At 40.0% G+C, this 26,548-nt stretch overlaps 2 protein-coding genes across 15 annotated transcripts in view; one reads left to right on the top strand and one right to left on the bottom strand.

Moving 5' to 3' along the window:
- LOC309634706 (uncharacterized protein) overlaps positions 1-9,545 on the bottom strand; it is a 50,110-nt gene extending 40,565 nt beyond the window's left edge. For 2 of the 3 annotated variants that reach the window (XR_014248314.1, XM_082405130.1), the window contains exon 1: positions 2,786-9,545. Coding sequence is in view for 2 of the 3 variants with exons in the window: in XM_082405130.1 (XP_082261256.1) it covers positions 2,786-2,905 (120 nt within the window). In the remaining variant the exon portion in view is untranslated. The remainder of the gene's footprint in view (positions 1-2,785) is intronic. The other variant, XM_082405131.1, reaches the window with a different exon arrangement.
- Positions 9,546-9,634: 89 nt separating this feature from the next.
- On the top strand, positions 9,635-26,490 carry LOC309634696 (uncharacterized protein). Of its 12 annotated transcripts, none has more exons than XR_014248296.1 (6): positions 9,635-13,885; positions 15,033-15,069; positions 18,659-18,755; positions 20,522-20,611; positions 24,975-25,135; positions 25,498-26,490. XR_014248296.1 is itself a non-coding variant. In XM_082405106.1 (5 exons), exons 1-2 carry the CDS (start codon positions 14,361-14,363, stop codon positions 18,736-18,738), a joined length of 501 nt encoding a protein of 166 aa, XP_082261232.1. In that variant the 5' UTR covers positions 14,271-14,360; the 3' UTR covers positions 18,739-18,755; positions 20,522-20,611; positions 24,975-25,135; positions 25,498-26,490. The 12 variants fall into 12 exon arrangements, 3 of the variants coding, with proteins under 3 accessions (XP_082261232.1, XP_082261234.1, XP_082261233.1); XR_014248299.1 differs by lacking the exons at positions 9,635-13,885; positions 15,033-15,069 and adding an exon at positions 13,997-14,261 and having other exon boundaries at positions 25,498-25,582; positions 26,262-26,490; XR_014248300.1 differs by lacking the exons at positions 9,635-13,885; positions 15,033-15,069 and adding an exon at positions 13,997-14,261 and having other exon boundaries at positions 25,498-25,700; positions 26,262-26,490.
- The last annotated feature ends 58 nt before the right edge of the window (positions 26,491-26,548 follow it).

Genomic DNA, 26,548 nt, shown 5'->3' with positions numbered 1-26,548 from the left:
AGTTCAGTGGTATTATCTAAAGGCTATCAGAAACTTATATTTGTTTAAAAGCGCTTTTATGAGTCTTCTTGAAGATCTTCATTTTTTAAAGCATCAGTGTAAAATAATGATTGTCTATAAAGGTCAAAACTTAAAATGGCATACTTAAAGATTTGATTACAATAAAATTGGCAAGAAACTTGGATACTTCTGTGACATACAACATTTTAAGATTACATTATTTCAAGGTATATGAGATTTTAGGAGTTCCATATAAATTTTGGAATATCTATATTAATGACATTTATCCATACACTATAAACTAAGATTCACCTCCAATCACTTGGCAATGTTTTTCAAGTAATTTAACACACCAAATAAGCCTATTTAATTTAACATTCCTCTCTGAGATGTCTCAGGGTTCCTTCAAAGCATCCTAGAGTTAGCTGGAGGCTAAAAGAACTTTAGTTAGAATTTGATATTTGGGAAGTTTTGTTTAAAAAGGTTTTAAAACACAATAGGGTCATAGGACACTGTGAAACAATACTTATTCATTTAACCAAAATAATAAAAAGATTTCAAAAATCAAATACAGATCACTTAAGGGCATGGAAGCTCAATCTGTTATCAAATAGGAGCACTCAAGAAACTTTGTTCTCGTAAACAAGAGAGAAATCAAATTCCAGTCTTTTACTAGCTTACTTTTAACAAGATCCATTTACTAATTTAAATTCAATCTAAATTTAGCAAATCCTGACCATGCATAAAACTTTCTCAGGGTTCCTTTCCACAACCTTCCATCATTTTCTGTATCCATTAGTTTGTCCCTTATTTTTCCATCCCAAAACAAACAGATCTAAACCTACTTTCTTTTCCCTTAATACAACGCAATTCCATTCCTCATACCTTCTTTACTGAAGACACACAGCCTACTTTCCTACTGTATACTGAAATGTTTCCTTATTATTTCTATTAGCTTTAATTACATGTTTAAATTAGAATCTTCAACTCTTACAAACCTTAATTTCTAGTGAAAACTAAGAAGCAAGCAATTATTAACTCTTTTACATTAGCATTCTGTAGATTGTGAACGTAATACCAGTGACAATTTCTAAAAACATTTGCTTTCTTATAGAGAACACCTCAGGATAGCACCAAACATATTCATTAATAGTCTGAAACACCTTTAGTTTCTCTGTTTAGTAATTGTTGTCTCAGTATTTTATATTTTTGGGAAATGATCTAGTTATTCAATAAACTTCCATCATTTAACTTAAATTAGTGTAACTCTAGAATTTTAAGTTACCAAGTATCTGGAGAGATCATTTTAAGTAGACATTTTAAAAACATAATTATTTTTAAAGAGTTCACCCAAAAGCTCTTCTTATTTGCATTTAATTTACTTATAAGGATTTTATATATTAAACTGGGGTAAATAGAGCAGACTTGTTTGGCCTTTAATGTTGGGGACCAGTAGGGGATCCCTTTTGGCTCATTTAACCTTAGGTACTGTAATATCAAAACCTTGGTTTTTTAATCCCATAAATGTTCGTTTTATTTATCCCATTTCAAATAACCATCTAAAGATTTCTTTATCCGTTTGGGATAAATCTTTTTAAAATTTCTACATTGTTGGGAAAGAAATATCTAGGCTTTCCTTACTTTTTTTTTTTTCCTGTTAACATTAATTATTCTAATGTTTTTATTAGCATCTGTAATACCCATTGAGGGAAAGCAAAGACCGCAAGTAAAGCTTCCCAAACCAGTTTTTTTTATTTGTGTTAAACTAAGGAAGTTCTTAGGTTAACCATTAGATTTCTTTTTTCCACCTTTAATTTGATTTTTTATAGGTACCAATAAAGCTGCTGTTTATAATGAGAGCTCTTTAAAACTTTACAAATTTAGAAGTTTCTCCAATTTAAAGGATCCATCATTTGACTATTAATGAGATATATATTCATAGTGATTCAAACCAATAGGGTGCAAGAGGCTTCCCCATAAGAGAGTGGGGAGGATACCACCTAAATAAGACCCAGAAAGTTTACTCCCAAAAACAACATGGCAGAGGTCAAGGTTTCAATACACACACACACACACACACACACACACACACACATACACACACAAGATCAGGTAGAACATTTACATCTCAAAGACACAGGAGGAGAAAGGCAAGTTTCCCCTACAAGGCTGTTGTTTAAGGTCAGAATTCTGAAAAGATTTTTATCAAGCCGGCTTTCTAAATTTAACTGTAATATGCAATAAAAGAGCCCCCTTATTTTCAGGGTGAGATTTCCTTTAATTTCCAATTAAGTAAATACTCCTAAGTTTTGTACGTACATAAATTTGGCTGAGGTATTAATTGGAGGCTGGCAATATGTCTCTCCTTTTTCTTTTGTTTTGAAACTTTTATTCCCCATTCTGGGGTTGGTTTGTCAAAATAAAATCGCTAGCGTAGTCAATTCAAGGAAAAAGAACAGGCCAGTCTTCCCTCTAATAACTCAGTCCAACCCTACTCAGTGTTTAACTGAGCAAAGCGTTCCCAGTCCTTCAACTGAGGATAAACCCCTCAGTGTCTAAACTGAGTGAAATCTTCCCAGTGTCTTTCACTGAGAATAACACACTCAGTGCCTAAACTGAGCAAAAATCTTCCCAGTGTCTCTTTCACTGAGGATAACCCAGGTACCTCTTCTTGAAACTAAGTTTCAAGGATAACCTACTCCTCCAGAGAGGAGTTTAACACCACCAAATAAAACTTAGGATTACCAACCAATAATGGGAGATGCTAGAACCAGGACAAACTCACCCAAATTTGTCTGGACTCTCCGAGGACGTGGATGGGCACAAGAGGCCTCTGCTGGTACCAAGGCTCCGGATCCCCATAGAGTTCAGGCGAAGGGGAGAAGTCCTCTCTGAGTCCCTTCATAATTAGTCGCCAAAACCTTTGACCAAAAAAAATGCACAACCTAAAAGTTGAGCTATGTTTTGTTCAGTGGACAAAATTGAGGACTTAAGCCCTGGACACAGCATCTCAGATAATTCTTAGAGACTGCTCCAAAGAGGAAGCGGGAGAAGCCAGGACGTATAGGAGTTTTTGCAACAAAAGACCAGGTAGTCGGAACATCAAAAGATGACTGTTAGTAAAACAAAACCGGATACCTTATGCATCAGAAGATGCAAGAGTCTGGCCTCACTGAAATCATTCCTTTGACATGCATCTCAGCTATCTGGGGCCAGTATCATGTGTTTTCTCATCCTGAGTCTCCTCAGGGTGCACCATCTGGGGTGGCTGCAGCAGTCGACTGCTAGACGGCAGGCATTCTTTGTTTCCATCCTGAGTTCCCTCAGGGCTCACTGCGAAGGGCTGCTGTAATGTGGTGTCTAAAAAAATTGCAGTTGTGTGTTTTGACTGGTCTAGTGGCTCCTGGAAGTATCAGGTCAGGGGCTTGCCTTTGTTTCAGCTACATTTGAACTTTCGCAGGGCTGAAGTGCTCCCCTGGGTGGCGTTTGTCAAAAGGATTTAAAGAAAAATGTACTAACCACAGCTGCCTGAAGCAAGGCAGATCAGATGGGGTAAGCAGCAGGCAGACTGAAAGGCTTGGAAGGAAGATAATACATGGGGGAATAAAGGCTTTGAAAAGCTTCTAGGTATACTAGATGGTCTAGGAGCCATATAGCATGCCAGGGCCGCGTGTGTGCTCAGAAAAGACCTGAGAAGATGCTAAACTTTCACCTGTGTCTGACCTTTAGGCTCCTCACAACAGACAGTAAAGGCTATGGCAGAACTGTAAACAGGCTGCCTAAATCATGAGTCCATGTCCCAACACAAAGCTAATCTGGGAGGTACATCTTGGAGGGGGGAGACTGAGGGCCCTAATTGTTTAAGAAAATCTGTCAGATCAATAGCTGACCCCTAAATTAATGGAACAGAGATTTCGGCGGCCACACATGACAAAGAATACAGTCTTTACAAAAATAGTTTAAAAACTAGCTAAACAAACCACTGTGACATTCAACAAACAGAAACAAAAAACCCCGGGGGCTGGGGGGAAGAATCTGATTTCCAGTTACTAGATTAGAATATTCAAAATGTCCAATTTTCAACAAAAATTGAGGCATGAAAAGTAAGAAAATATGGCCCATTCACAGGAAAATAAAATTGCTGGGTTAGATACAAAACTGGTTAATGTTTAACAGAGCAATACCACAACTTTGTAGTTATGTTTTCCATTGAACAGAAATGATATTTAACTCTACTGGACAAAATCTAAAAGTTAACCTGTAACTTCACTTAATGTGAAATCTTTAAGCAAAATCTTAAAAGTCATATGAAAAGGACTTCATATACTCAGCTGAAACTCCCACACCCAAAGACTTGTGAAACAAGTAATTCCATCAAGCTTTCTGGTGTTCTCATAATATAAGGACACCCCTATTAAACCATGGAGGCCATATTTATCCCAGAGAAAGAATGCACATATATGGCCATTTTGCTCCTGGTTACAGCTGTATCCTAAAGACTCTGAGGTCCCAGTTTTGTTTTTTCAGATGAGTCACTAATTTTGCTAATCCCCATGGTGACCTATTTCCTCTTTAACCTTAGTCAGTCATCCTCACTTATTAAGACCACTTGAAAGATCATCTGGAATGTATTTCTCTTATCATTATTATTAAGGAACCAATTGAATGCTAATAAGTTCTCATAGTGGTCAGAGTAGCCATATTGTTTTACAGAATAAGCGATATTAGTTATTTCACTGGACACCAAGCTACAATAAAGTTTGCTATATAAAAATAGTGTAAAACTTGGAGCAAATGGAACAAGTTTCTCCTCCCCCTTTTCAGATATGCCATTGAATAAACAATTTTAGCTTTTCTAAACACTCTGACCATTTCTTTTCTGACTCTTTGTTCACTTAAATGTAAACTTTCTATCCTAGCTGTCTTTGCAAACTACATGTTCTCAAGTGCCAAGCTCATGCTGCTATTAATAATGATGGCTAACATGTGGTGATTAAACCCTTGGGTCAATATACATTATTTATATATATATTAGTTCATTTAGAATGCACAACTTTGAGGTAGGTACAATTATTATTCCTATGTTAAATTAGGAGAAACTAAACACCCAGAGATTAAGTAATTTGCACCCCCCTACCAAATGAATTGACTGGATTAATGAGTGATTTCCATATATGATTTATAATATTGGTTCTAAAGGCAATTCTGCCTAAGGTTGGGTCTTATTATAAAAGGCCAGTATACAGACCACCACAAGGACTTTTTGGACTACCCATAATCATTTTCTGATATCTAGGATTTAACAAACTTCACCAGTCTGGCATAGATCACTTTACTCTTGTTACCAAATCCAAGCTGGTACTGCTCGCCAGTACAGCTTGACGTCAGAGCCCCCTAGAACATGAGGTAAGCCTACAGATGGTGCCCATGAAATCCCCAGAAAAGGAGACAGATATATATATATATCTTCCCCCCTCTCCAACCCCAAGGTCTATGAAATGTTAAGTCCAGAAGTGTGTGGTGACAGCACTCCAAAGAAGAGCAATACAGATCACATTAAAAAAGGGACCCTGGGACACCTGATCTAAAATAATAGCCTCTGAGGCAAGAGGCCCAAGAGGGAATTCAGCCAATTCTTAAAGTTTTTGAAAACAGGACTGGTTAAACAATGCAGGTCCCTGTACAACACCCCTATTCTATTCTCCTGGTCAAAAAGCCAAACTCAGTAGAGTGTCACTTTGTCCAAGACTTGAGCGTTATTAATGAAGTCGTCCAAGACTTGCCCCCTGTGGTACCTAACCTGTACACTGTGCTCACAACCATTACAGGAGAGTACAGCTGGTTCTCAGTTCTGGACTTGAAAGATGTTTTTTTTCTGCATTCCTGTTGCAGAAGAATCACAGCAGCTGTTTGCTTTTGAACGGCAGGACCCAGACACACTGCTAGCACAACAGTGTTGTTGGACAGTCCTGCCTCAAGGATTTAAGAATTCCCCTACCGCGTTTGGGGAAATGTTGGCTAGGGACCTTAGAAATTTCATATTGAACGAAGGATTCTGAGTCCTACATATGATAAATGTCTACAAAATACCATCAGAACCCTGAACTATTGTGAATATAAGGTCTCCCAGAAAAAGATCCAGATACATAAGCAACAAGTCACATATCTGGGCTTTGTCCTTTGCCAGGGACAGAGGGATATTTTGCCTGACAGAAAAAAGGTGATTGCAGGCTTGGGAACACCCAAGACCCGCAGACAACTGAGGGGGGTTTCTGGGAATGGCAGGATTCTGTCGGATTTGGATCCTGAACTATGGGCTCATAGTAAAGCCCCTCTATAAGGCTTTAAAAGGGACATGATCTTGAATCCCTTACTTGAACTAAAGAACACCAAACAGCTTTTGAAACAATAAAAACAAAATTAGCCTCGGCCCTGGTTTGGGGACTACCAGATTTAAAGAAACATTTCAAATTGTATGTTCATGAAAGACAAAGCATAAGTCTTGGGGTATTAATTCAAACTCTAGGGCTAAAAATAACCCAAAGACTGCCATCAGACCTCCCCAGAGGGGGACTCAACTCCCGAGAGGCCTGGGGAAAAATGGGCTTGTGAACCCTTTTAAGACTTAAGGTTGCTCTTTTTTAAATGTATTGAGATGGTAATTTCACTGTAGCTGGAGAAGGGTCAACCTATTTAATTTTGTCGAAATAAACAGCACAGGAATTTAGTATATGTACTGGGAACTAGAACCCAAACCCCGAGATTAGAAACTAGACAACAAAATGCTCATGGATTTCATCAGGTTAAAGTAGTTGTAGATAAAAACAGAAAAAGGATTGTACTATTGACTAAAGATTCTAAGGAATTATAGGGTCTTCATCCCTCTTCGCACAGAACTGTGGATCACCGACAGTGGGGAATTGTAAGAGCGAAGAACCTGTGTATTCTATTACTCGAGCATTCAGTTACTTGAGCATTTAATTTACAAAGGAGATCTTGGCCCAAAAGAGGGACTGGACATTCTGGCATCTATAAGAAACTATGTTTCAGGGTGATGTCTATCAGAAAGTTAATCAGCTCATTCCCCACTGTCAATTTTACTGGGGGCTCCTGTGGGGGAATTGAAATTGGGCACCTCAAGCCCAAGGAAGCCCCTGGGTCTGTTCATTCATGAGAATGAGAGGCTCTTGCCTTTCTCTTTTTGTTTCTTCTTATGTTTTAGCCCAGGGCGATCTTTCTTCCAACTCCCTTCTTCCTTACAGTGTTCCCTCCCCAGTGGGTTACTTGCCTTCCAGGAATCCAGTGATGCCGCCAGAAAAGTGTCCTTTCATTTGACATCTTCTTTATTCTGTTGTTCTTCCCTGTTGAACATTTAAAAGCAACATCTACCAACTGATAAGGGTTCATTCCAAAAGCAGCATCTAATTGTTGCAACTTTCTCCTGATATCTGAGGCGCTTTGCCCTCCAAAAAGGTCAGATTTACCATTCTAGTATGTTCAGGGGCCTCAGGATCTGCACTAGTATAATGTCTGTAGATATGATAAATCTTTTCCAAAAATTCAGAGGGGTACTCATTTTTTTTTTTTTTTCTGAATTTCTTGAATTTTTTTTCAAACGCTTTTGCTTTGGTTCCCCCCTTTCCAAGCCCTGCCAACTAACAAGTAGGGCTCTAATAAGGGCATTGTTCCCTCCCTGGGGTCCCAATTTGGTTCAGCTGTGTGTACTGCCAAGTGAGCTTCAGGTGTAGAGGGTCCTCTCTGTAAGGAGGCTTGCGACTCTTCCAATTAAAGAAGCCTGAGAAACCCAGCCAGCTGGCCGTTTACATTTAGGCCCCCTAGGGGATAACAGTGTAAGGGAAATTGGCCTGCTTTGGGAGTGGCTCCTGGCCCAAATTGGGTGCCCTGTTGGATCTTAGATGGTGGCAATACCAGATCAGGTCCCTGTGCCCCAGAAGTTAACACAGGCTTTTCTAATTGTTCCCTAGAAGGAGGGTGGAGTCCTGAGCCCCAGTATCAGCAATTGGGGCTGGATAGGAAGGGGAGGTGGTGGAAGGGGTGGATATATTGGCATAGTGGCTAGAGCAGCTGAGACAGTCAGCTCGGCTGGAGGAGTTAAGGTCTGAAGCGATATATCCTCACTCTCATTCCCTTCCTTTTCTTATTTTGCCTGATGTAACAGCACACATGCTTGCACATAAAGGATTTCATCGTTCTTCTCCACCTCTTCACAGAATAGCTATAGAGCCATTCAAAAGCCACTGTAAAACCATAAATAGCAATTGGTCATCTCTCACCATCCAAAGTGTGCCTTTTTGCCTTGCCATCGACCAACCGGGCTGAATTCTGGGATGGGGCTTTGGTTGATTTTAGGAGCCTAGCGGAATCTTTCTTTTCTCCCTGGGAAAAGAAACAAACAAGGACAGGTTTTTTTGTTTGTTTTTTGTTTTTGTCCTGTTCCTTTCCTCCATTTGACATCAGTAGAAGTTTTAAATATCATAAAACTGACTTGGCTGTAAATGGAGAAACGGTACAAAACAAAATGAAACAAAATACCCAAAGGACAAACAGAAAACCCTAAATAAATCCTCAAGTTTGGTCTTGGGGTTTTACATATACAAACGACACAGGAGATCACAGATGACATCATTAACACAGCAAGGCTGACAGTACACGGTGCACAGGGTCCCAAGATAAACCTGCCTAAACCCCTTGTGGAGATCGTAACAGGTACTGTGGCCACACATTCTTACAATAAAATATCATCTTCCTCTCACTCATTAGTTCGTAGCTGTAATCAGATCACTTATTCAAAATGGGCCTCAAAGGACTTTTTTCAGGGATCATTGAAACATTCCCCATTTTTTAAAGACACAAATACAAGACAAACAAACAAACAAAAGGCACACACAAATGCTAGCATCCAAAGAAACAAACAAACTGGTACACAAACTGGGTAAAAGTCCAGCAACTATTTCCTCTCTGTAACAGGGTAACCTCCTGAAATTAGGGAAAAATTGGCTTATTCTGGAGAAAAAAACCCAAATGGAGAGGACACAAAGTTTCTGGCTGTACACACTGGAGTAACTTACCCTACTGTATGGAACTCGTCAGCTCCCAGATGACAATTCTTTGCTCCCACTGCCAAGTGCTGGGGCAGCTTGTGGCACTTTGGGGAATTTTGAAGGGAAGATCCACAGGACAAGTGGTCCTGACAGCTGCTTGGGCCTTACCCCAAAGTTCCCTAACTGGGGCTGGCTGGCCCTGAGCAGCAGGGCTTCTGGCTGGCTTTGCCAACATTTGTTACCAAGTCCAAGCTGGTACTGCTTGCCACAGGACAGGCCAATAAATTGAGAGACGAGTTGCTGGGGCAAGGAATATAGCAACTTTAATCAGACAGCTAGCAGACCCAGCAGATTGTGGACTCACGTCTCAAAGAACCATCTTGCCTGAGTTAGAATTCAGGCACCTTTTATACTAAAAGGGGAGGGCATACATTCAAACATTTCCTGGTTCCCATCAGCCTCCAGATGTGATGTGTTTAGTTCTTCCTTCCTGCACTCATTCACAGGTGGGCCTGGTCAGGATGTTTCCTGTGAGCTAAACAAAGGTATTTTAGCTTAATGCTCATTACCTGGGAGGCAGGGTTCCCAGATATGGGTCATTATGTGTAATTTAAGCATATAGGCAACATCCCTTCAGTGATTAACTTGTAATAGGATACAAATGTTCTTCACTATTACACTTTTAATTGAGTACCCAACAGATATTTCTAGACACATGTATTAGTCCAGGTCTTCCAAGAAGTAGATGACACGTTGGGATTAAACATACAAGGATTTGAATAAGGAAGTGCTATGAAAGAAAACTGGGAAGGAGCCAGGAGAGGCTGGGAGATCCATCAGACTGCAGTGTAAGTCTGACCCCAGTGAAGCAGAAAGGGAAGTGAGGTGGGGTGAAAGCATCCCAACTGCCGTGCAGTCTAAGAAAGGTTCAGCAGGACAACTGGGAAGTCCTTGAGTCAAAGTTGCCCAGGGAAGTGTGAATCCGTGGCACAAATGCAGCGATGGAATTCAGAGTGTAGCTACTGGGGCTCCGGTCTAGGTTCCCTGTAGATGGAGGTCTTCAAGCCCCATTCTCATGGCTACCATGACATGCTCAAGAGTTTTTGGCTTTATTTGAATCATGAGGTCAATGTAACATTTCTGCTTACATGACTGCCATTGGTTCTAATCGCTTGATGTATTACATTGTTAGAAATGCTGACTGGCGGTCCTTGAATAATTTTCTCTGCCTATCTCAGTTGTTTTTAATGCATGATATGCAACCCAGTGTGCAAGGATCCATCTGCTGTGGCCAGAAGGAAACACGAGCAGCATGATGACAATTCTGCCAATAACAGCTAAGCTAGGAAAACTATAACTTAATCGTTAGAATTAATTGGTACCAATAAAATGTATTCAGCTTCTGAAGCCGAATGTCATAATCACCTGGCAAGAGAGTTCTCCATTATCACAGATAGGTAATGGGTGGTTCATTGAAAATCTTGAAAGTAGCTCTATATATGCCATATTTCACAGCAAGCTTTGAAATTGTTAGGGGTGTTGCCTTGAATTAACTTTTTACATGAAAGAGGTCATCAACAACAAGAAGACTGCAGACAGGCAATTTAGGCAAAAATGGCTCCACTGAACACAAAACAGAAATATCAGATTCCAACTTCATAAACAGAGCTTTTCAGCCTGAGAAACATGATTATTATTATTTTTTTCACTCAGTGTGGATGCCGGCTGTGGTGTGCAAAAGCCAGACATTTTATTTTGGAGACATGAAGGATTATAATAAATAACTTTAATGTGCTGGATATTGGCAATACCAAAACTCAGATAATGGCTTATCTATAAACTTAACATTCATTTCAGTCAAAACTTTAAAAGAAGCTACCCTCTGGGTCACCCTTTTCATAATTCTTGTTATTTGAGAGGAAAGTTAAGAGACACACAATTTTCCTTGAATTTTGAGAAAAATAATTTTCTCCTACAAGTTACTAAAATTACCTAGGAGTTAGATAACAAATATATTAATTAGTTGATCTCTAATTAAATCAAGTTTCTTTTCACTTAGAAGAATGGTTAAAATGTCTTATATTACAAATGAAATTTTATTTGGGGACATTTCATATGACTCAGGTTTTTTGGCATAGTATATATTGTTACAGTTACAAATATAGATTTTAACTTTTGTCACTAAGGAGCAGCTAGAAAATGTCAAATGACATAAGGTTATATCATCTGCTCACTTCCTATTTACTTCTCCCTGTTTTACTTACTATTTTACCTAATGTCAGTTTTTTCCCCCAAAATCTAAGAAATGCTATTTTTTTACTCATTTGACAGAAATCATTGAAATATTGCTAGAAAAAAGAAGGAGCCATTTCATTTAACTATGTCTTAGTCGTTCTCATCACTTTTTGATCTATTTTATCTTTAAACTCTATTTTATTTTTTATTTTAAATTCTTTTATTTTTTCCCAGACTTATTAAAGTATAATTAACAAATAAAAATTGTATATATTTAAGGTGTACAACATGATAGTTTGATATACACACTGTGAAATGATTACCACAAATTTACTCATACATCCATGACCTCACATAGTTATCTTTTTTCTTTTTCTTTCTTTTTTTTTGGTGTGGTGAGAACAGTTAAGATCTACTCTCTTAGCAAATTTCAAGTATACAACACAATATTATTAAGTAGAATCACCATGTTGTACGTGAGATACCCAGAACTTATTCGTCTCATAACTGAAAGTTTGTACCCTTTGACCAAACTCTCCCCACTCCCACCTCCTCCCCAGCTCCTGGAAACCACCACTCGACTGTCTGAGTTTGACTTTTTTAGAGTCCACGTATAATAAGTGAGATCATACAGTATTTATCTTTCTTTGTCTGTCTTATTTCACTTAGCATACTGTCCGCCAGTTTCTTCCATGTTGTCACAAATGGCAGGATTTCCTTCTTTTTGGTGGCTGAATGATATCCCCTTGTATATATGTACCATATTTGCTTTATCCATTCATTTGTTGATGGGCACTTATGTTGTTTCCATATCTTGGCTGTTGTGAATAATACTGCAATTAACATGGGGGGGGTGCAGATATCTCTTTGAGACAATAATTTCATTTCCTTTGGATATATACCCAGAAGTGGGATTTCTGGATCACATGGTAGTTCTGTTTTTAATTTTTTGAGGACGCTCCATACAGCTAAACTCTATTTTAAAGATGCAATCACCTCCATAGTAATAACATTTGTGCCATCAATCATGCTTTCGCAGTCCATTGTATACCAGTTGTATAATGTGTTTATATAGCATGCATATACATGTGCTTGTAGAGGCACTGTGAGTTATAAACATCCAAATATCTGTGAAATAAATTGCATATATTGTATGCAAGTGTATACATGGATATCACATTTTTGTTTAACAAATAAGGAGCCTGAGTGCTCTCTAATATCTTTTTTTCCTACATTTTTGGTGGCTGTTTTTTTCCTACATTCTTTGGCTGTTCCTTCATACGACTGTAATTTTGTAATACTTCCAAGATTTATTCATGTTTTACACAAGGTATAATTCATTCATTTCCACTTACGTATAATATTTATTGTGTGAACATCACAATTGAACCATTCCGTTTGCCAGTAGACATGGTGGTTGTTTCCAGCCTTTTGTTGTTATTAACAACCCTGCTATGGACATCATTTCCTGTGTTTACTTTTTGTTCCTTGACAACCCATCCCCTGCACTGTTGCTGGTGGTGTGTGTGTGTGTGTGTGTGTGTGTGTGTGTGTGTGTGTTCAGTAAATCCAATTCTGATGTTACTCTTTCTTACTTAAAAATCCTTCAACCTAGAGGCTTAGCAGAACCATCTGGAATAGTATTCCAGATGACCTGGAATGATCTCGAGATAACTCCAGTAACTGAAGCAATTCCTTTTAAGGATAAACATCCAAAGAGCGATGTTGCTCAGGCAGGTTGCTACTCCTCTTTCCTTCTGGCAGCAGAACCTACCCTGTCCCTTTCTACTCTGTACTCTGGCACTACAGATGCTCTAAATCTGATCAGAGGTGAAAATGAAACTCTTATCACCAAAGTTTTCCAGGAAGAATCAAAAGGAAATCTTTCTTTGGGAGGCTGTCCAAGAAAAAGCTACGATGGTGAAAAGAACCCAGGGGAGTCAGATGTTCCTAGTCCGGAACATGCACTGCCATTTAGGAACTGTAAAGTCACTCAACTTTCTGGATCTCTTTGCACATCTGAAAACAAGGCAGTTACGATTTCTGAATGGGCCTGCCTTCTAGACTGGTGTAGAGGATCAAATAAAGCCTCCATTCATTCCACAAACACCTACTGCGTCTCAGTCACTGTGCTAGGTCCAGAAGCATGGATGGGCCCTTGTCCTAAAAGACCTCACGGGCCACAGAGCGATCCTCAATCACGGCTGCATACGGGAATCACCCGGAGCGTAAGTTTAAAAAATATGGATGCCTGAGTCCCCTGCGTCCTGGCCATGCGAGATTAGACACATTTCTTAAGCTCTTAGCCTATGCTGCATGTGTATGATGGGAGTAACAGAAGCTACTTCCTAGGGTGGTTGTAAGTATTAAATAATTCGTAACACCTGCTTAGCCCCGTGCCTGGTACAAAGTAGCAGGTGATGAACTGCCGGGAGTGGGGTGGGGAAAACCGGTAACTACGTAGCTGGAGTAGTGAGGTTTGCCGCAATGGAGAGAAACACGCAGGGGCTCTGAGGGTCGTCTCACTCTGCTGGCTGGGATGGCAGTCCTGGAGGATGTGATGTCAGAGGCGACTTTTTAACACAGAGGTGAGTAAATTAGCCAGACAAGCCTGGTAGGCATTGGGGGTGGGGAACATCGCAGAGAAGGGAGTGTGGAATTCTTCTGGAGCGCGCGAGGAGGAGGAGGGGTGAGATTGCGGAGAGCACAGGGGTCAGATCTCGAGGGGCCTTGAAACCACGCAAGGGGGTTGGCCTTTAATGCTGCTGGCCATCAGGAGCCACCAAAAGGTTTTAAGCTGGGAAGAACGCGATCAGAGTCGCGTTTACGTTGGGTCACTGCATCCTGGTGTGGATTTGCGGTGATTTGAGACCGGAGGACGGTCTCAGTAGGGACAGTGGCCTGGGATCGGGCAGCTGCAATAGAAACGGAGTAAAAGGCCTGAGAAGCAAGGGCGAAAAAGAGGTAAAAACCACGGCCCTTGCCGGCGTTAGGAGGGTGAGGGATGCGGAGGGCACGAAGGCCATCCTGACCTTTTGCACTAACAGTGGGCAAAGCAGGGAAATGGCACGGCCTAGGGCTGGGGGGTCCCAGCACGAGACGGGGGCTCTGGATGGACTACGGCAGATCCCGCCGAGGGCCGGTGAGTCTGAAACGCCGGAGGCCTGCAGGCCGAGGTCGCGCTGGCGCGGCGCCTTGGAGCGCGAACGACCCGGCGGAGCGCGGGGTCCCAGCGCAGCGCGCCCCCAGCAGCCCTGCCCAGCGAGCGCCCGCCCGGGGAGCCGACCGCGGGGGCGCAGCGCGTCGCCCCGGGGGCTGAGCCCGGCCCGGGAGGGGCTCGCCCGGCGCGCCGGCCGGGATCCCGGCTCCCCCGGGGGACAGGCCCGCGCCGCTGCGTGTGGATGGAGCGCCCGCGTCGCAGCGCGGGGACGTCCGGGACGGAGCGCGGGCCGGGCCGGGGCCTCCGCTCCGGGGCTGCTGGACGGTAACCGGATTGAGGGAGAAGCAGGGCGAGGGCGGCTCCTTCTCCTTCGCCTTGCGTCATTTTAGGTGTTTTGGGGGCGAGGAAGAAGGCGACGTGTATAATTTATTGCTCTGTTTTGGACCTGGGGGAGGGCAAGTGTTTGTCGCGGTTAGTTTTGGTTTGGTTTGTCCTTTGTCGTCTGCAGCTTTATCTCTCTTCTGGTTGATGCCATGTTTCCTCCTTTGCTATGACCCATACTCCACTTTCTTTAGGTATCTTGGAGCTGTTACACAACCTCAGTCTACCCATGTATATATATTTATGATTCTTCAAACAGTAACTATTGACTTTACCAGAAGTGGATTTTTTTTTTTTTTCTGTCAAATGTTGTCACCAAACTAACTACTTTACGTGAATAGTTTACTCAGGCGATTATGTTCTGATGCTGATTCATGAGCTAAATTCTGGGATTTGTATTTCTCTAGAATGTTCCATAATGCCCAGGAGTGTGGTAGGCACACAGCTGCCTTTCAATATATTCTTGATAATCTGTCACTTTTTTTAAAATTCATAATGTAATTCTTTTGTTGTTTATTTTTATTTATCTCAAAAGATTCTGTGTTCTGACTCAACACACCATTTTACCTTAGAAGTTTTCAACACTTTTTAATGAAAATCTTTTATATTACTTCACATGCACTCATCTGCAGCAGCTAGTGATTAAGATAATGAAGTTAAGTTGGTTTAACAAACCTATCTCAACGAATAAGTGAAGATCATTTTACTTGATCTGTCACTTTTGTATGCAGAGAGAAAGCAGTGTCCTCTTCTCATTCCTCTTGTGACCTGATCAGAAAGCCCCCCCACCCCCAAGCAGGCCCTCATTCCCTCTCACAGATCCTGCCCTGCCTCCTGGTCAGAAAGCCCCCCCACCCCCAAGCAGGCCCTCATTCCCTCTCACAGATCCTGCTCTGCCTCCTGGTCAGAAAGCCCCCCCACCCCCAAGCAGGCCCTCATTCCCTCTCACAGATCCTGCCCTGCCTCCTGATCAGAAAGCCCCCCCACCCCCAAGCAGGCCCTCATTCCCTCTCACAGATACTGCTCTGCCTCCTGATCAGAAAGCCCCCCCACCCCCAAGCAGGCCCTCATTCCCTCTCACAGATCCTGCTCTGCCTCCTGATCAGAAAGCCCCCCCACCCCCAAGCAGGCCCTCATTCCCTCTCACAGATCCTGCTCTGCCTCCTGATCAGAAAGCCCCCCCACCCCCAAGCAGGCCCTCATTCCCTCTCACAGATCCTGCCCTGCCTCCTGATCAGAAAGCCCCCCCACCCCCAAGCAGGCCCTCATTCCCTCTCACAGATCCTGCTCTGCCTCCTGATCAGAAAGCCCCCCCACCCCCAAGCAGGCCCTCATTCCCTCTCACAGATCCTGCCCTGCCTCCTGATCAGAAAGCCCCCCCACCCCCAAGCAGGCCCTCATTCCCTCTCACAGATCCTGCCCTGCCTCCTGATCAGAAAGCCCCCCCACCCCCAAGCAGGCCCTCATTCCCTCTCACAGATCCTGCTCTGCCTCCTGGTCAGAAAGCCCCCCCACCCCCAAGCAGGCCCTCATTCCCTCTCACAGATCCTGCCCTGCCTCCTGGTCAGAAAGCCCCCCCACCCCCAAGCAGGCCCTCATTCCCTCTCACAGATCCTGCTCTGCCTCCTGGTCAGAAAGCCCCCCCACCCCCAAGCAGGCCCTCATTCCCTCTCACAGATCCTGCTCTGCCTCCTGGTCAGAAAGCCCCCCCACCCCCAAGCAGGCCCTCATTCCCTCTCACAGATCCTGCCCTGCCTCCTGGTCAGAAAGCCCCCCCACCCCCAAGCAGGCCCTCATTCCCTCTCACAGATCCTGCTCTACCTCCTGACTAGCAACTCCAGTTTCTCGCGTGATGGTCTAGCAACCCCTCTCCCGGGAAACTCCCCAGGCTTATCCTTACTATCACTTGGATAAATGTCAGGGTTTGGGCACCTGGCTTTTCAGCCTGCCTTTCAGACTGCATGTCCATCCTTCGTGACCCACCCAAGCCTTCTCATTCTTTTTGTTCTCTTTTCTTGTGTTGTTACTGGAAACAGCATGCAGTAATGGAAAGATGCCATTTTAAACAACCGTATTATGAAAAAGAGCAAACACATAGAAATAACGTCAAACATCTGGTCAGTATTTAAATTTCCAAATGTCTCCTGCTATAGTTTTGTTTAGTTTGTTTGAATCAGGATCCAAATAAGCTCCAAATAATTGGTTAATATATCTTCAGTAATTCCTAAGTTCCCCTCCATCTGGACTTCATCTCAGCCTCTGGACCACTTTCTGCTGTTACTGAAGTAAATTATTAGTTTTTTAAGGACCTTTTCCTAGAGGGTGAAATGGACTCACCAGTGATGTCTGGACTTAAGAGTTGTGGAATTCCTCGGCATTTTGTATGCCTTTAAAAACCCAGCATTTTGGCTTGGAATCAGAAAGTGGAAAAGAGCATAGAGAGACAAATCTCATTCAGCGGCATCCTTGATGTACTTTAAAAACATACACATGTGGGACTTCCCTGGTGGTCCTGTGGTTAAGAATCCACCTTCCAATGTAGGGGACGCGGGTTCAGTCTCTGGTCGGGGACCTAAGATCCCATATGCCAAGGGGCAACTAAGCCCGCGTGCTTTAGAGCCTGAGCATCACAACTAAGACCTGATGCGGCCAAGTAAATAAAAACAAAAACAAAACACACACATACACACAGTGGATTTGCTGCGAGAAGCTAGGTTAGAATCTTTACATTGCAGGGATGTGCAACCCCTCAGCCAGTGTGTTATTTGCCTGCTTTCCCTTCTTGAGCCAGTAGTTTTCCTCTTCAATATACACTTTTCCCTCTTCCCATTTCATATTTTCTCTCTCGTCCCAAAACTGGCCTTCATGCTATCATTCTTTATAATTTTCTACCAATGCTCTAATACCAAAGACTGGCTGACCACTCATCAAAAATGCTGTAGAAGAAGTCTGGGATTAGGTAGAAAGCGCACCAGGAGTTGACCTCTATGGTCCAGCTCTAGAGTACATGTAAATCAGGAAACAAACCTGATGCTGGGAAAGAAATTGAAAGGAAGAAAAACCAGTCAGACCTCTGTCGGTGAAGAGTCAGCAGATGGCGGCTTAAAAATTTAGTGCGCATTGATTCTGCCCCACGACATGTCTAAATCCAGAATTCTTCTGGTAGATGTACACACTGCAGCGGTAATGTAGGCACCTGCATTACACTGATCAACAACAAGTGCTAACTCAGACTGAGAATAGCCCAATTCAGCAAAAAAATTCCAAATTAGGCTATCTCAATATTTTTTTTTCTCTGTGTGTGTGTTCTACACACATACAAAATAAACATTCTCAGTGCCAACTTCTAACCTTTTATTGTTTTAACTGTGGATTAAATTGGTCTTAGGAATTTCAATTTACCCTTAAGAAAGGATATTCTTTTCCTACTGAAGGAAGCTTTTCTTGCAGTCTAAGATTTCTCTTTAAGCTATTTTTACCAAGTTTATCAAGTGAGCTTTTATCTGGGCTCACAAATGTAAGAAACCTGTTAAGTGAACCCAAGTTTTGTGGAAAGTCGGGTGCTTGAATTAGGGGAAATAAATTATGCTATTTATCATTTATTTTAAGAAGAGTAGTTGTAGCTGGGAAGAAACCTAATGACCTGGTAATGCTTCTAGTTAGCTTTCAATCCAATACCAAAAATAAAAAGTAGTAAGTTACTGAGTTCAGAGGTAGTAATTAGAAAACATCTAGTGTTTCATATGTAAATCTTGCTAAAGGAGATTGCACAGTGAAGGTGAATTAACATATTTTTCTTTTTGCCTGATATAATACATAGAGAAGCATCTTGGAAGACTTCTCACTGTGGAGATTCCTGAAGATGGTGTACTGATGGTTCTGTCGGCTGAACGCCACTAGAAACTCTACTGACTCAGGTATGCCAATGGTCCTGCTAAGAGTCTTCAAGGAATCAAAGGGTTGTACTGTACTGTAATTCTTGTATTTTCTTTCATCCTTAAAAAAAATAGCTACCATCCTTCGGGGGAGAACTTTACACATCATTTAAGATAATACTTTGGGATTGTGGGAGCAGGAAATGGGTTAATCAATGTAGTGGCTTTTGGCAAATAAAAGATATTAAACAACATGTGCACAAAAATGTTGAAAAGTAAAGTCCAAGAATAGAAATCCCTTAACACAATGATATAGTCATCCTTCTGTAAATATTAAAAAAAACAAAAATGAATAAAGATCGGTACACATTCTCCTTTTGTAGTGGAAGCTCCGTAATTAAATCTTCCCTCCTTATCTTTTTCTTGGAGGCGGGGATTGGGAGGGTGGCTCAATAAATTATAACACTACCTCTACTTATTGAGATTAGCACAGTACTTTTCAATAACATTTGATTGATAAGAAAACTTGAAAATTGCAATTAGCTTTAAGAACAAACAGGAACTCTTCTTAAAATCTTTTTTTAAAACTAGCTTGAGCACGGATGGGCAAATGGGGGCTCAAAACAATTTTGGAGAAAAATAAAGTCAGGTGGTTACCTTGGATGACAAAGTGTAACTTCTGAAAAGTATTTACTTTTTAGCTTTATCTCAAGGAAAATCAAGCAAGACTATGAGGGTAATGGAGACATGATCTTAGCCTGTTCTTTGTCCAGTTTCTTTCACATATCATTTCCCTATATAGTTGGGAAAGAAACCAGATTATTCAGTAAAAAAAGAATATTTAGCATTCCATATACTCGAGGGTAGTTTATTCCAGCATACATGTCTTACTCTCAGCTTTTTATTGGTGTATACTCTCCTTACCTTTTGGGGGAAAGAAATTACTGAGTTACTCACCCTATTTCAGACAGATCCTGTATGTCATATCAGTGAGGGCTGAGGTGGGGATTGCAGTCAGTTTTTTAGCCTCGCCAAATCTGGAGTTTTACCCTGAGTTTTCTTTTGCTTTCTTTTTTTTCTTTTTTTTTTTTTTTTTTTTTGCAGTTTTGTGAACTCTTGGGACATCAGAGAACTGTAGTAAAATATTATTATAAAATCACATATCAATGTTGAATATTGGTATATAAGACTTTAGAATTCCTTTTTACTATTAGCTCAGTTTTGACCCTACAGGGTGAAAAGCTCCACAGTATTCCAGGGGTGACTGATTGCCCCATAAGATATATTACACTTTTTAAAAACAGTGTGCTTATCAAAGTTTTTTTCTAAACAATAAATTTTGTCTGATGTATATTCCTTTTAAACATGTACAAAATGAGAAAAAGATCCTTTGTGGAAAAGAGAAATTGGCTCTAATGAATAATAAAACTGTAATAAAAATGCAGAAAAATACTATGTAGCTAGATTATACTTTTCTGATTAAAACATTACATTCTTAAGATAAAATAACCTACGGTTCCGACGCTGATTTCTCACAACAGAAAACTTACTGGGCATGACACGGAGTGTGTGTGTGTGTGTGTGTGTGTGTGTGTGTGTGTTTTACGTATTTTAATACTCTTGTTTCATGGACGAGGTCTATTTTCTCTAACTTTTACACAGATAAACTCAACATGGTTGGATAAAAGACAAATTCCTCTCTCAGAGATGATAGCTAGACTTAGGTAACAAGAAACGCCATTTGCGATGTATTAATACGCATTATGCCATTTGTTGTTTTAAAAGCATTTTATTTCTTTCTTTTTAAGGCTTTCTGACTGTTGGAATGGTTTTAGATGGTCATCCCAGAGAATGAAGGCATGCATGACTCACATGAAGCACTGGTTATTAAAGACAAGGTGGGAGCATTTATAAATCTGCTTTCAAATTTTGCCTAATCTGACTCCTGGTTTGCACATACCCTTTCCAAAATATATTTTGAACTAAGATATCGTGTATAAAGTAAAGGAAGTTAGGAATGGTCTTTTCTGACCATCTAGAAGATTCACCAGGCTTCTAGTAATCTTATGTAAAACTTATTAATTCCATGTTATTCCTGAATAAATATTTTAAAGGCCAGGGAGCTAAGAGTAGGGATAATTACTTCCTATTTAAAAAGAGGAGGCTGATTCATTTTTAAAATAAGTTTATTTATTTTATTTATTTTTATTTTTGGCTGTGTTGGGTCTTTGTTGCCGTGCGCGGGCTTTCTCTAGTTGCAGCGAGCGGGGGCTACTCTTCGTTGCGGTGCGTGGGTTTCTCATTGGATGGCTTCTCTTGTTACAGAGCACGGGCTCTAGGCGCGCAGGCTTCAGTAGTTGTGGCACTTGGGCTCAGTAGTTGTGGCTCATGGGCCCTAGAGTGCAGGCTCAGTAGTTGTGGTGCACGGGCTCAGTTGCTCCGCGGCATGTGGGATCTTCCCGGACCAGGGCTCGAACCCGTGTCTCCTGCATTGGCAGGTGGATTCTTAACCACTGCACCACCAGGGAAGCCCCTCATTTTTAAAAAACTATACTGTTAGTAGTAATGGGGAAGTGGCAAAGGAGTAATCCCTTTTATTTTGATAATTTATATATCTATGTATCTACATCTATATATACAAATATTTATAAGATTTTTCAGATAACAGTGTAAAACCATGAATTTAAAAGCATCAAGGCCACTTGAGAATAAAAAGTGTTCTAAAAATAATAATTGGCATAGGGATATAACTGATCACAGACATCTAGGAAACAATGGTTTAAGGGATTCTACAGGTGTAAGAAGATTATCCAAAGTTCATTTCAAACCTTGAAAATAAAAGTCATTTATTTTTGACATTTTCATGCTGATTCAATACTGATTTTTTTTTAGTAAAAAAGAATAAGAAAAACTGTAAGAAATAATTGTAACTTGACATTTATTCCAACATTTGTCCTGGATTATTTTAGGCTTGGCTGGAAAGGGGATATATTTTGGACAGGGTATGAAAAAAGAATTATGATGCAGGTAGCAAAATATACCCTAATATAACTGTTATTAAGACTTGATAAAACAGTTTTTTTAACACATAATCCACTTTTCCCCAAATAAGTCATGAAAACCTCACCATCCATGATAATTCATCTTCTCAGTGGCAAAAATGAAAAGATGTCTGGCTTTATTTGTGATATGCAGACTCAGTTAAGGGCACTTATGTGCAAGATTTTGGGCTGTTTATCTTGACTGTGTATGACTGGAGAGAGAGCATTCATGGGAAATAGCAGTTTGTATGTGAGACAGGGTAGGAAGGGGAGAAGAGTACTCAGAATTCTTTTTTTTTTAAAGATAAAAACCTAAACAAAACTTTGATTTCTTATATGTTTTATTAATTTCAAGCATTTTAATTTTAGCTTTTGTCCCTTCTTCTTAAATGATGTTGCTTGCAAGTGTAGCATTACAACTACACACATTCCTGATCGAGATTTTAAAAAATTCTTTATATTCAGACTTTACCTGTTTCTTTCTAGTCGTAATAAGCTCTGGAAGGTAGCAGACTGCAAACTGCAAACTAAGCATTGAAGGAACTGCCTCCACATATACTTCTGGGAGTGATGTGACAGCCTCTGTCATGCCTGCTCTCTTCCAAGAAGTTCATTATTCTCTCAACTCCCATATTCCCTTTCTGAACACATGGAGAAGCAGTGGTTGGGTGGCTCTGTAGACCCTGCTGGGGTTTCTGCTCTTCCTGACATCAGGGCTGCAGTGGTGGAGTGAGGGCTAGAATCTCTCCAAGTCTCAGAGCTGCAGGTGTTCTCATAGTTATTCAGTCGTGTGGTTATTGCAGGGTTATGTTTCCAGAGTTGTCACCAAATAATATGAAAAACCATTAGTTAATATTGGACAATGAAATGTCTAATCATTTAGATAAACATGTCTAAAGTGTTGGATTTAATGTTAGTGAGATCATCAATTCTCTATTTCTTATTCAAACGAACAGTTGGATATTTTATTTATTTATTAAAATAAGTTTTATTTATTCATTTATTTGGGTACACTGGGTCTTAGGTGCAGCATGTGGGATCTTTGTTGCCACGTGCGGGATTCTCATTGCAGCATGCGAGATCTTTTAGTTGCAGCATGCATGATCTTTTTAGTTGCACATGCAGGATCTTTAGTTGCAGTATGTGTGATCTTTTAGTTGCGGCATGCGGGATCTTTTAGTTGCGGCATGCAGGATCTTTAGTTGCAGCATGCGGAATCTTTAGTTGCAGCATGAGAACTCTTAGTTGTGGCATATGGGATCTAGTTCCCCGACCAGGGATAGAACCCGGGCCCCCTGCATTGGGAGTGTGGAGTGTTAGCCACTGGACCACCAGGGAAGTCCCTGAATACTTTAAATGAATGTAACGTTTAAGAGTAGTAACATTTGGGGATGCTATGAATTCTCAACATTCCTACAGAATGAAACAAATATAGTCATTCCTCAAATATATGCCGACCTCTGTGGTTTGCAAATAAAATTTTCAAAGGTTTCGGCTGCATATTCATCATGGATTCTTTGCAGAACACATCAGCCTGTATCACTGCATCTTTATCATTTTAGGACTAGGTACAATGAAGAAGAAATCTATGCTTTCCTTGCAGGTATTGAGCTAGTGAAACATTTGCTATATTAAAATAATTTTGTATTGTATTTGATTGACATTCAACTTTAATTATACCTCACCTCCTACTCCGATATAGAATGTAATACTTTAGACCTTTCATCATTAGTTTAGCATAAACTAAGAAAAATTTTCTTTTGATGCTATTTACTTACTGGGGCTAGACTTGATTTATCTGAATCATTACACTCACTCTTTTTAAATGGAATTACAATAAACATGGCTGATGTGGTAAAAAGAAAAAGCATAAAAACTGTTTTTGTATGAGATACAAATTCATTATTGCTATCAAGTACAAATATAACCTTCTAAAATAGGTTTTGAAAGTAAAATTAATGGTAATGGAAACATTCAATTTAAGCATCTGTTTATTAGAAGTTGTAAGTTAACTGAATTTATTAGATGCAGTTTTATAGTGGTTGAAGTCAGAATTTCAAAGAAAGCAACTTCCCCTGAGAGTTTGTCATGGCCTGTTGGTGAGCAATGTGTGGCACAAGTATAATCACTCTCAGTGGTGACAGGAGGGTAGGGCAAAGGTCCTCACTTAGAGCTGACCCAGTAGAAAATGTGCAAACACAGCAGGAACTCCATGTGGTAACTGGCCACTGAGAAGACCCTCCGCGGAAGAAAATTGAACAGGATGGTCACCAGCAAGGCATCTTTGCCTTAAGTTTTGCTAATGTTGCTTGTCTGGGAGAAAGGTGGTTATGTAAATAAAAACAGTGAACTAGAGCCAAAAAAACCCCAAAACAACAACAGAAAACAAAACAACAGCCCACAACACACTCTCAGGGAAAGTTGCTTTTGAAATTCTGACTGCAACCACTATAAAACTGCATCTAATAAATTCAGTTAAAACTTTTAATAAATAGATATTTAAATTGAATTTGTTTCCATTACCATTAATTTTCAAAGCCTATTATAGAAGATCATATTTGTACTTGACTCTGGAATCAGTGCCCTGCATTTCCCTTCCCCACTTCCATGTGTACCAACATTGAGGTACTCTGCTATAAATGCTATCCTTCTGATTTGGGAATAAAGCAGAATAACTGACAACCAGCTTTTCCTCCTCTTAGCCTTTTATTAGCCAGGTACTAGGAAAAGAAATGTTTAAGACATAGCCCTACCCTTGAGGAGTTCATAGTCTTGTATAGAAACTGATGAAAAATTAGGATGTAATGAATGTAATCAGTGCAAATTTTTCTGTTTGAAGTATTGGAACTATTTACCTGTTTTTGAGTCTTTTGTGCAAAATCGTTTGCAGAAGGGAAGGAGCAGAGGATGACAGAATCTCTATATTTAAAAAAATGGACACACACACACACACCCCCCACTGCCACCAGATGGCAACATGATATTTGGAGGATTTTTTTTAAAATTCAGGGATCACTGCCTTGTTTCAGGATCATTTAGATTAGTACTTTCTCCTGCCACCTAGGCTTTTAATCTCTTAGTGTGGAAACTGATTTTAGTTTTTGGTTCACTGATTTGCCTTATTAATTGTATCAAGCATATGAAACCCTGATAAATCAAACTCTGTGTAGCAAATAATATGTTTTTGATTAGCTGTTTTGTTTTATCACTGTTATAACAGTACCAACTTACATTTGAAGTCCAAAGCCAGCATTTGCTCATTCTGAGGTGGGACTGGTGAACATCCATAAGTGACATGGCTATTTGGGAGTACTTTTGGTTGGGACACTGAAGCCAGAGCTCCAGAGGGTGGCTGAAACAGAATATCCCCCTGCTAAACAGGTGATAAAAGAATGTTATTCGGTTTAATAAAATAGTACAAATAATTCCTCTTGAAAAGTATCTATTACCTCACCCTGAGAAGTGTTTGACTTGGATAAGCCACTGTTAATTCCAGTCTTTTAACATAACTGAACATGTTAAAGTGATTTAGGCCACAGGAGATTTTATGGCTATTAGAAACTATTTGGCTGCAAATATAATATGAATAAAATAATACATGTTTGTTATTTTAATTAAACCGATTTATATAGTTTTTTTCTGGAATGAATAATAAAACATTTGTCTTCCACATAATTTTGTAATGTAGATAATATGTTAACTCCCACTTTTGACCTCATAATTCATGTTTTTATTGTTTTTAGGCCAGTGAGAAGAATTCCTCACTATCAAATTCTCATCAACAAGTCTGACAGAATTTGCGTCTCCTAAACCTACATTTCCAAGGAGGTCATAACAATATTTATGGAATATGAGGCACAGAATCTTAAGTTAAAAAATATTTTTCCAGGTCTTATTTACACTGAACTCAAATTAACTGTCAAATAAGAATACTGACATAAGTAAGGTAAATCGCTACTACAAAAAATGGAATCTTTAGCATGTAGCTGAATGGAATCCTAAATTTTATCAGTAATATTCAGAAACCTTATTTTAATAGTATTTCCTTCTAAAAAGGAGCTTGGAACATAGTGGATCTGTTTCAAATATCCTAATTAGAAAGAAATTTTCTTTCAGAAAACAGCAATTACAATTTTTTGCTTTCTTGAAAGATTTTCTTTAAAAAGGGGTTCAGAAGAAAGAAATTCTGTCAGGATTAAGTTCGGGCTAGGTTTATTCTAGCAGGCTCTGTGGCACAGGTCCCCTAAGTAATTCATTGTGATACTCCAGTATCTGCCATGTGTCAGAAATTAACTTGCCATTAACTGACAACTAAATTTGATACCCTTAGTCTTAAAGTACACAGGATGTCATACATAAACCAGTCCAATCTTTGAAGGATTACTTCTCTTAGATGCTCTACAGAATTGTAGGACTGTCCATTTTATAGGATTTTTTTTTGAGGCAACATCTTTAATAATGCCTGTAAATTCTAAAAAGTGTTTGCTAACTTAAAATTTGTTTTTAGGTATTTATTGCTAAGTTGAAAACCTTCTTTACCAAATATGATGGAACCAAAGATACAATGAAGCCGTGGCTAAGAAAACTCACCCCCTGTGATTAAATTTTATTGAGTATGAACAATTTTTTTCTTGATGTACAGACTCAATTGTACTTTTCTACCCAACTGGATAAATAAAAGCTAAAATATAATTTATTTAACTCTTTTTGGAAATAAAACTTCAACATACCTTAAACTGGTTTTCTGATAAGTTTATTTTTAATATGACTATTTAAAAATTCATCTTAATGATA

The sequence above is a fragment of the Balaenoptera borealis genome (genome assembly GCF_965194805.1).
Source record: "Balaenoptera borealis genome assembly, chromosome: 9".
NCBI classification, from domain to species: domain Eukaryota; kingdom Metazoa; phylum Chordata; class Mammalia; order Artiodactyla; family Balaenopteridae; genus Balaenoptera; species Balaenoptera borealis.
This window is presented reverse-complemented; position numbering and strand designations above follow the sequence as displayed.